The sequence below is a fragment of the Bison bison genome, unplaced genomic scaffold (assembly GCF_000754665.1).
Source record: "Bison bison bison isolate TAMUID 2011002044 unplaced genomic scaffold, Bison_UMD1.0 scf7180017864274, whole genome shotgun sequence".
NCBI lineage: Eukaryota > Metazoa > Chordata > Mammalia > Artiodactyla > Bovidae > Bison > Bison bison.
In genome coordinates this window covers 2,243,999-2,255,265 of record NW_011494846.1, presented here as the reverse complement: position 1 = coordinate 2,255,265, position 11,267 = coordinate 2,243,999, and the positions used below count along the sequence as shown (strand labels likewise).

Here is an 11,267-nt window from a genome sequence, read left to right as displayed (position 1 = left end):
CCTCCACCCAGAGTGCTTGGCGCGGGATGGACGCCCCGCCACCACATCAGCTGGGGGTTGACTGCCCTCGGGGCACTGGGACTGTCTCTCCCTGTGATCTCGACCAAGAAGGTGGCTCCAGACACCCTCTGCCTGGAAGTTACAGGGCTGCCCCCAAGGTCCATCTACAGCCCAGAAGAGTGAAGAGTCTACAGAAGGAAAAACTAAGTGCTTGTGTCGCCTGGCTGTAGGTGGCCCACTCCCCTGGACACCCCGTGGTGGCCCACAGACGTCATGTCTTCCACAGCGCTCCACACGCTGCGTTTGAAATGGTCTGCTGCTTCTCTCCGGAGTGGAGATTTCCTCAGCAGAAATTAAGGCTGAATCTACCATCTCTGAGATCCACCTGGGACTTGGCAACAACTGGAACCTTGAAGAAATGAGTGCTTCTGGCCCCTGCTTCCCTGAGATTCCCACTCCTCTGACGGTTAAAAAGGCATCACTTTGCCCAGCCCTCAGAATCCTTCCCTGGTGGCTCAGACGGTAAAAAATCTGCCTGCAATGCTGGAGACCTGGGTTCAGTCCCTGCGTCGGGAAGGTCCCTGCAGAAGCAAACGGCAACCCACTCCAGTATTCTTGCCTGGAGAATCCCATGGACAAAAGCGCCTGGCGGGCTACAGCCCACAGGGTCTCAAAGAGTCAGACACAACTGAGTGACTAACTCACACAGCATCCTCCGGCCTCTCCAAGTATTTTGAAAGCAAAGCTCGTCTACCTCTCTTCAGCAGCAGCAGTCCAAGCGGGCTCTTTACTACTCCCCTCAAGGTATAGAAACCATCGACTGGATCCTGAAATAACCTGGGAGCTTCACCTCTTAGCAGAGCACACCCGAGCCCTTCGCTGTGCCTTGGTTTTCTCATTCATAACATGGGAGTGAGGGTCAAAGACCCATCAAAAGGAACTGCTGTGAGAATCAAATGGACTAATACATGGAAACAATTTAGAGTATTTAGAATAGTGGCCAGCACACTGTAAGTGCCACATAAATACCTGTCACTGCTGCCCTGCTAAGAGCCAATTCTTTTGGAAGACCGTCTCTCCCATGGAGAGTTAAGAAGAAAAATTGGGGTAAGCAACAGAAAGGTTCTCCAAGGGGACTGAGATGCCAGTCTATTCTAAAAAATTCTTCTCCCTATTTCGAATCAAAGGTCTAGTTAAAAGATCATGTCAGAAAAAAAACACGTCTCACCTTAAACCATCTAAAACTGAGAGGATCAATTAGTGATGTCTCCCACCCAGCTGGCACTTGATAAGATCAAGAGGTGTCACTTGCCATCAGGCATGCATACACAACAGTTCCACATATGTACGTGCTATCCAGGGACTCTGCATCACTCCAGGAGTTTAGAAAATCTCACAGACACCAAGGCCTTAGGAGGCTGCCTTCCGGTCCTGGGGATGGTGGCCTCGTGGAATGTGAGAGCCCTGGTGCTGGAATACACCTAGAACAGTGCTGGGCCAGGGGTGAAGTCAGGAGTCGGGGTCAGAAGGCTAAAGCCACGTGTCCACAGGGCCAGAAAGGGGAAAACAGAGAGAAGTGGCAGAAAGGTTCTCCCAGGAGAGGATAGGCTGGAGAAACCAGGTAGGAGGCTCCCTGCATCTGAGGACAGGGAGCCCAGAAAAGGACGGCAGCACCACGCCGTGCAAACATAGCTGCCAGGAGCCCTGGGACACTCTCCTCCACTCCCAACTTCCCAGGCCTCCCAACCATGGCCCTAAGAAAACCAGGCCAATGAGAGTCAGCTGGGGATCAGAAATGACACCCTTCCTCCAGCTCCTGCCTCCCCCTTCTCCGACCAAGGAGAACACACAGAGGGGCTCAGGCCCAGGGGGCAGTAAAGCACACAGGGCACCCTCAGCCCTGCTTATCTTGGTCTGGGTGCTAAGACTGTGCTTTTACTAGAAGCACAGGGTATAGGGTGCAAAGAAAACATTCCAAAGGGAACCTGCAACCCACCCTGCCAGTTAGGCCAAACAAATCCATGTACGTTCCACAGAAGGGTCCTGGAAAACACAAGGCCAAGATTGCTCAGTCACCAAGGAACCTCAGTCCCCACCCAGTTTCAGATTCCTCCAAGCTCCACCTGCTGCCTCCTCCAACAACTGTGCTCCACCCCACCTCCCCAGCCACCCAGATCCTCCTGCTGATCTGGGCTGCATCTCCATAAAGTGTGTGGCGAGGGACTTCCCTGATAGCTCTCTTTGGCAGCACATATACTAAAATTGGAACGATACAGAGAAGATTAGCATGGCCCCTGTGCAAAGATAACATGCAAATCTGTGAAGCGTTCCATGTTTTTTGGCCTCCCCTTGTGGCTCCGCTGGTAAAGAATCCACCTGCAGTGCGGGAGACCTGGGTTCAATCCCTGAGTTGGGAAGATCCGCTGAAGAAGAGAACAGCTACCCACTGCAGGATTCTGGCCTGGAGAATTTCACGGACTGTACACACTTGTTTTGGACACTAGTCATGTGCATAGTCAAGAGGGCCTAACGTGGGACAAGCAACACACGGGTGGACTCCACAAGACGCGTCATTAAATGAGAAAAGGGTCTGCTTCTTGTAAACCAAAGCAATGTAAAAGATTGTTCTGAAACCCCCAAATCACACCACACAGGTAACAATCTGCCAGTTAAAATTCAAGAGAGGAAGAGGCAACAGGAAATCCCATAAACCTCCATAAATGATGTCATGTGCAAAACCAGGCAGACATTATATTGATTATTAAAATAGATTCCACGGTTCCTCAGACACCAGGGCCAGGCCCCATGTCACCAAGGAGGACACAGGACAGTACTCCTGAACAGCCTGCCAGTATCCTGAGTGGGATCGGAGAGGTCTGAAGAAAGCCTGGGGATGCTCCTACAGGGAAGAATGAACCTAATCATGATGGGGTGGGGGCGGCGGACGCGCAGCGTTGACAGCACATGCCATCCTGCAGTGGACAGTGAGAACCCTGGCTCCTGCAGCTCTCCACCATTCAATTGGAGTCACCAAACTTCAGGTTCTCCTTGGTGGCCACTTAATCAGGGTATGCAGAGCTGAGAGATACAATCTCCCCTCCAAGCTTGAACAGCAGGAAAAGAGAAGGAATGCCCTGAGCAGGCACCACCCCCTTTGCCTCTGAAACCCAACAACCAGGTGAAAAGCATAACCTTCAGAGGGATGGAGGAAGGGCCCACTATCATCACAAAGTCATCATGGATTTATCCGGAACAGTCACTTGAAACAGAAGCCAGTTAGGGCCTCAGATGAATTTCTACTACCAACATGCTCTGGATGGAGTGAGATTTTCTATTTATAAGTCAACTGCTTCTTTATTTTGAAATCTTCCCTTTGATTGTATCAGGGCCTACTTATGCAATTCACTTTTTTTCTTTTTTGATGACTAATTAAACATAAGGTTGTGACTGTGACTAAGACAAAGTGCAAACATGGTAGTTACACTTCCTGTGCTGTTTCTCTCAGTCAACATTCAGAGAACAGATAGGAACTCCTGCTTCTGGCTAAGACAGAGCGACAGGGACAGGAATCCACTCCCCCCGCCCCCCCGGCCTGAAGAAGTGAAAATCCACACGAGACAATGGGCATCACACAACAAAACCCTATGGTTCCTGAGACACAAAAGACTGCCCAGAGACAATTTTCAGGCCAGAGCACATGGAGAGGAATGCAAGATGAATCCAGAGGAATCCCTGAGTTGGGGAGAAGGAACTGAGACTTCGGGGAGGAACAAAATGTACAGGGTGGAGCACTGAAGAAGCCAAAGCCAGACAGGAAACTCTGGAACCTGCCGAGGAACCTCCTCAAGCACTTGCTGAGGACTAGTGAAAACGCGTGTGCGGGAAGTACCCAAGGAAAAGTACCACGAGAAAGGACCACGGGGAGCACTCTCCAAACCCCACACAGGGCTGAGAACCATGCTTTGCCAGAATGGTACACCTAACACAGGTTCTCCCTGAGCAGTTGGGAAAACTTATCCCTATGCCAAATACTGCTCTCTGGCCCTACCTAACAAAGCATAAAAGGCTCAGTTTCCTGGTAACCTAATCATACCCTACAGCAATGCTTGAGAAGAGTCAGAGACACACTAACATACCCAGAACCCAAAAGAAGAAAACTCATGATGCCTGGCATCCAACAAGGAGCCACTGGGCAAACAAAACAGCAGGAGGACATGACCTGCATTGAGTGGAGGGACATCAATTAAGCCAAACTGACCCCTAAGTGACACAGATGACAGATTAGCAGACAAAGACACTAATAACATCTATTATAACTCCATTTCCTATGTTTCAAGAAGGTAGAGAAAAGATTAAGCTATATCAGGAGAGACAATAAAGACAATTAAAAAGACAACAATGTCTGTGGTGATAAATACACATCTGCAGATTTTAGACCAAAATTATCTAAAATGAAATACACAGAGAAAAAAAGACTGGGATAAAATGAACAGAGCACCCATGAGCTGTGAAAACAACCTGGAGTGCCTGGATACACGTGCACCCGAGGTCCCAGCCAGGGAACACGTGTGCAAACTGTAGCTACTAGAATCTTCTCTAAAACTGATGACGTCTACAGAACTGAGAAGCTCCATGAACCTCAAACACAAGAATCAAAGAAAACTACATGAAGGCATACTGTGTGATGGTGTGCATGTTCAGTCATGTCTGACTCTTTGTAACCCCATGGACTGTAACCCACCAGGCTCCTCTGTCCATGGGATTTTCCAGGCAAGAATACTGGAGTGGGTTGCCATTTCCTTCTCCAATTACATGATAGACTAAAATAAACAAACAAACAAAAAACCTTTAGAAGTGGGTTTCTTGCTGGACACTCACTACAAGCCAGGAGATGGTGGAGCTGTACCTTCAACAAATTCCACACGGGAGGGGAGGAGGAGGAGGAACTATTGACCTACAATTTTATACCCAGCAAAAATACCTTCCAAAAATGAATGAGAATTTCTTACAACTGCATGCGATTCTACAACCCCCGTAAAAAGATTTTTAAAAAGTGAGGGTGAAAGAAAGACCATATCAGATATTAAAAAAACCTGAAAGATTCATCCCACACCAGCAGAAATTAGAAATGTTAAAGCCCTACAACCAGAACCCAACGGAAAATGATAACAAAAAGCCATTTAGGTCAACAGGAAGGGAAGAGGAGCACCAGAAATGAGGACTGTGCGGGTGAACTGTGCAGGCAAGCAGGCTAGACCCAGCTCCATTTACATCATTCACATTTAGTTAAATCTACAGATTATTGTCTGTGGCTATTAAAGGTGCCACGTAATATTCAGTTCCTCAATGCTGCCCCTTTTCTACTTCCTGTAAATAGAAAATATGTTTCAGTCAAAGGTCTGAATTCAACAGTGCATTTGACATTAACTATACTACTAGTGCATTCTGTTCAACAAACATGTAAAAACTATCGAGGCTTTGAAAATTCTAATTCTTATGGACGGTCACATTGAGTAACTCCTATTTCCAACACTGAGTGCTGCCAAGCAAGTATTCTATGCATTTGGGTCTATCTTCTTTCTAAACTTGGAGGTAGCAAAGTATTTTATGTTAACACAGTAACTCAGAACAGAAATAAGGAAAACTTAAATTTGACAATTCAGCTATAAAAGGAAGACCCAATAAAAGCCTAGGAGAATTCTCATCATCCTGAACATATATTCATCTCCAAAACTTAAACATCACCACGTCTTCAACCTTAAAATAATGTTCCACATTCAAAATCCAATCTCCTAGAGCAGGGCTGTCTTTGAACTCCGTAACTCTTGCACTACCAAAGGCCTAAATAACTAAAATACAGCAGCTCTTTAACAAAAAGAAAACATTTCTGTCCCTGCAGAGGCATGGTCCACACTTTTTTCAAAAAAAACTACATAAGACTCTTACATACTTGGCTTTTTGAAGTGTGTCAGGGCATCTTAGTATTAAGTACTATTAAAAATAGGAACCACCCCCAAGGGCTGTCTGGTCTATTCACATGTGACTTACATGTGAATAGACCAGACAGCACCTTCACAAACTATAGCCTGGCCCCCTCATGCCTACTCTATGTAGGCAAATACCTGGTCACACCAAGCTTTGCAGAAGAAATTCCCACTCTACCATTACAGTCCTTCCTGTGACTCAGTAACTTCAAAATAAAAAAAAAAAAAGAGGGACACACGCCTACACTTTTCCATCAACCCACAGATGGTGGTGATGGTGGCACCAGGGAGAAAAGACATGAATCACAATTTGCATAAGTCAAACTCTATCTCTAAACAAATCTGAGAAGTCTTCAATGAGTCTGCATGTCCCCATACAGCAATTCATGTGTCATAGATGCTGATGACAGCTAGCACTGTATCTCATACACAGTCCTGATTATATACCTGGGAGCTTTTCATGAATCAACTTGTTCAGGACACAAAATCCATCATGAAGTGGTTACCATCGTCACAGGTATCTCACAAATGAGGAAACCAAGGCCCAGTGACATTGCAGACCTGCCCAAGAGCACATAACAAAGAGATGACAGAACCAGAAGAAGTCACGTGGTGTGGCTCCTGTGCATACTCTTAGACACTGAGCCACATACAAGGTTCCCATGACACGTCCCTGAAACAATCATGTAGAGGTACACCTTTCCACCACACAGACAACCCCTATCCTGATCATAAGCACTATTCCAAGTTTCTCACAGTCCATCCACACCTGACTGGCAAAATCTGTCCATTCTGGTTTCTAAAAGATATTCAGATACTTCTTCCAGGAAACACAAATGATATGATGATCAAGTGTAATGGGAGAAGCCATTTAAGGTGGCAGAGGTAAGGAGCCAGGTATGGCCACCAACAAATTCAAAAGGGGTTGATTAAATGCTGTAAGTCTCTCTAATGTTTCCATTCTAAACAGTAAGAACTAATTACAGTGTATCATTTTTAAACATAATTTATCAAACTCACCTACCATAATGATCAAAATAAACAGAAAACCAACACCCAGGAACCCCCCAGTGCCAAGTCCTCCAGACCTTCAACAGCTGGGCTGCTCTGCCCATCCGACAGGCAGAGACCTTCTAGAGAGGCTGGCTTTTCCTTTCATAAAGAGGAATTTCAGATGATGACCTTTTAATAACTAAGAGATTCCTTTTATTTTTGCCTCAATACAGGAAAATAAGTCCTTTGGAACTCTACTGCTTTCTATGTGCCAAAAAACCCCCAACTTAAGTAAATCCAACAGCAGCAACTACACAGGAGCAAACATAGCTGAAGGGGCTTCCAGTAGAAAAATAACAGTGCAGACACGTGAGATGTTTTGACTAAAGACTTAAGAAACGTGCTACAAGCATCAATCAGAAAACGGAATTGCTTCAACTTGCAGGCTGGAAATTTAGGGCAAGGTCTAAACTGAGGCTGGCAATAGTCTACACTTAAGATTTCCATTTTTCTTAAAGTCAAACACATAAATTCCCTTTCTTTCCCCTGCTCTAACCAAGACAAAAGGCATTATTAACTGGTGACCCTAAAAACATGTACCTAAAAAGAGCAATTAATTGTAACAAAAAATGCAAGCATTCTTATCATTCTGAAGAGAGAGGTAACGCTTTTTCCAAAACAAATACGTAAACCACGACTCTGGAATTTTAGGACTCAAGTGTTCTCCTCCAGAAAGTCTAAATGTCAATGGAGAATACAAGTGGTCCATCACAGAACATGTTCTCTGCATGCGTATTTTTGGGTATTTTAGACATGAGGTAAAAAGCAGAATCTAGTCAACAATCTGCCCGATGCTTGAAGCAACATTTCAAAATTACCGTTTAGGTAGTTACTCTGGGCTTGGGATCAGCAGACACAACATCACTTCTTTAAAAAGGTATATTATGTGTAAGAAGGTTGGCACTGAAGTCTGACAGTAATTGACAAAGCTCCAGGAACTTGGATTCCAGTTCCTATGATCTGCCTGACAAGGCAGGGCATGTATCATATAGTTTACACTGAATGTTCATGCTAAATACCAACAAGCAATCAAGAGAGCTCTTTGAAAGCCCAGAAGTAGTAAAAGTCATTTTTTATTTGCTGTGTGCCCTGCAACACCACAGGGCATTTATGCCCTAACTACACTGTCCCTTTGTAAACAACACAGCTCCCTTCTGCCAGGCAGGCCACGCCACACCAGCTCTGAATGTAGCTTAACCTGTCAAACCTGAATCTATACTATATCCCTGGGTAGATTTCACTAGTAGAGTGTGATCCTAACTTCCCAAAATGCTGTCACGAATCCTTAATTCAGTAAAACAAGGTACTCAGCACGCTAATAATTAAACAGATTAGCAATGGGTTAAGTTTTCCCTAAGTTCCCGGAACAAAGTTTCTCTTTTCTGGTGCCCTGGAGAATTAAAGCTAATTGACTGATTTGCACACAGCTGCCACACAGCACTACAGTCCCGTGCAAAGAGGAAGCCGGCAGCACTACCATCTGAGAAAGGCACCCGGAGCCAGGGACAAAGGGCTCCCCGCCCCCACCCCAAGAGAATGAAGCTTGATGACCAATACCCTCTTGCTGACCAATCCCAGCAGAAGTGAAGGTGATGGCCAGCCACAAAGCTCAAGTACTGGTCACTGTTACTTCCAACCACCATCACAGAATTCTGTTCTCCAAACACAGATGAAGATGATGCTAGCTACACAACGGTCCCCCCGGCCCCACCCATGTTTGGAAACATGGATAGGATTATTACACACTCCAATATGTTTACGAATGTGATTTAAAAAAAAACAAAAACATATCCTTTAACCCCCTGCTCTTGTGATGATGCACTTTTCAAATTGGGGCAGAGTCTGTCACAGAGCATCTGAAACATAAAAGGCTTCCACTGAGACACTCAGCCAAATGTCTTTAAAAAGAGTAGCATACAAGGTCCAGTACACTGGCAGAGACAGTTCTTACACATGCTTGCTAACTGTACTAAAAACAAATCCAAGGACACCTTCTAAGATGCAGTGCTGAGGAGCAAGAGATAAAGGTGGTAGAAATTAATACAGACTCTATCCCATGAGTTTTCTAAAGGAAGACACTGCACGACAGGAAAACAAAGGCTTGCAGCTAATGGCTCTCCAATTTCAGATCCAAAGTGCAGATCTATTACAGATTTTTAAGTATCCACACATGGCTACCCTCGTCCTTTCCTGAATTTGCTGCCAAATTCAGTTCTTCATTAGACACACACGTCAAGATGGTTTCTGAAAAGTAACTATAACTCTGTATACAGAAAGGGTACACAAAGAAGTCCAGACCGGGGGTTATTTTCCTCCCCTTTTCCCATCCTCTCCAACAAACAGATTCTAAGAACAAGTAATTAATCTTGTCATCCAGGATAACACTGAGTATGAGAACGGAAATGGAATGAAATGAAATATAAATTCTAAATGGGGGCAGGGGGGGAATCACATCGTACATGAGACACGAAATAAGGCAGATAACTAAAAAAGGATTTTTAAACACTCAATTAAAAGTGTTATTACATAACGTCACTATCATTGTCTGACCATGAAGCCACAGCTCTTGTCAAACTACCATAGCGAACTTCCTGATCAAGCTATCTTAAGCTTATTTAGGAAAGTCACTAAAAAACAACAAAAAAAATTAAAAACCTGCCGGTAAATTAATTCTATGAACCGATTTCACACCTACTTATTTGGTTAACACCAAATGGATTTTGCTTTCCTGACAAGGGGGAAATTTTTTTTTAGAAACACCACATTTAAATCTTCACATTCACACCTCTGCAGTAGTGGCAAAATACCATCTAATATACTCAAGATGACAACCAATGAGAACCAATTAAAATGAACAGCAAAGGCAGGAATTACAAACTGGCAACTCTCTGGCCAATTTTTACAGCAGGAACTTGTTTTGTTTGGCTCATACCATTTTTTGTGTGTTTTACTCATCTTTTCTGATAATTAGTGGACAATGTTTAGAAACCAGGGTATTTGATACAAAAATCCAGAATTCTGGCTCCTCTGCGAAAAAAATCAGGAGATTGGGTGAGTGGGCCCAAGTTTGTTCCCACTTAAACTGGCACCTAGTTTGAAGTCCCTGGTTTAAGGCACGAATATGTTCAGCCTTGGGTACTAACCTTTTCCTCGACGGCCCTTCTTCAAAATCTGAAGAACTAACATCGTTGCTAGTCGAGGACACTTGGGATGCATCGTCCTTCTCATTCTCTGACTGTTCTGATGCTGGTCCTAATCCCTTAGACTGGCCATTACCAAGGAGCCCTACAGGTGAAAAAAGGGGACAAACACTTAAATACATGACACAAGGAAGCAGCACTTTACCACAGTTTAACCCTACACAGTGGCCGATGAGGGCAGACAAGAAACTCGACAGGAGAGAACCGGGAGGTGTGGATCCCCTGAGAGGGGAAGGGAGAAGCTCCACCTCATCCTACTTTTGACCTTACACAGGACTGGAATGCCTGCCAAAGAAATAACGCCAACAGTAAGCAATTCAAGCAGAAATGTGTTATCGTAATAATATACTACAGGGTTCTTTCTAAAGTACTTCAACTGGGCTTCCCAGGTGGCGCTAGTGGTAAAGAACCCGCCTGCCAAGGCAGGAGACATACGTACATCAGCATCTTTCAGGACTGGGGAAAGAAAAGTACTTCACATATTACCAATTCAAACTAGTCATCCTTCCAGGACCACATATTTACTCCAGAAAACACTAAACTCTTTTTGGGACTGCCTTCAGGAAACAGTAACTACACCCAAGAAAAAGCATCAACCGTTGCTTTGTAGCCGTCTATCGGTTCTTAACGAGAAATCTGACCGAGAAATCTGACTGGACAACTTTCTCTTCATAGCAGTCCTTCCCATCAGAGTCGCCATGTTTGAATCTGACCGTCTCAAAGGACAAAGATTCTCCACGACAGCATAAGTGGTGCCATGCTGAAGAGGGGGTCTCAGGGCCCCAGGGTGTGCTTCTAGTAACCCGAGCTGGAGAAGGGCCTGCGCCAAGTGGTGTGGAGTCGCTTAGCAGCCGGGTCACACTAATGGGGAACAGCTGAATAAAAGCCTGCTCCCTCCAGAGCTCAGACATCCTTCCATCCAATCCAGGGTTCTGGACACAATTTAGTTTCTACCAATGGGAGGCTTGTACCCGCCCAAGTGTCCACAGCCACTGGCCCCAGGTTCACTGCCTAGTCACCAGCCTCTGGG

At 45.1% G+C, this 11,267-nt stretch overlaps 1 protein-coding gene across 1 annotated transcript in view; it reads right to left on the bottom strand.

The window, feature by feature from the left end:
• JARID2 (jumonji, AT rich interactive domain 2) overlaps nucleotides 1–11,267 on the bottom strand; it is a 231,696-nt gene that overhangs the window by 81,956 nt on the left and 138,473 nt on the right. Inside the window, exon 3 of the mRNA XM_010848827.1 lies at nucleotides 10,181–10,322. Within this exon, the coding sequence (XP_010847129.1) occupies nucleotides 10,181–10,322 (142 nt within the window). The remainder of the gene's footprint in view (nucleotides 1–10,180; nucleotides 10,323–11,267) is intronic.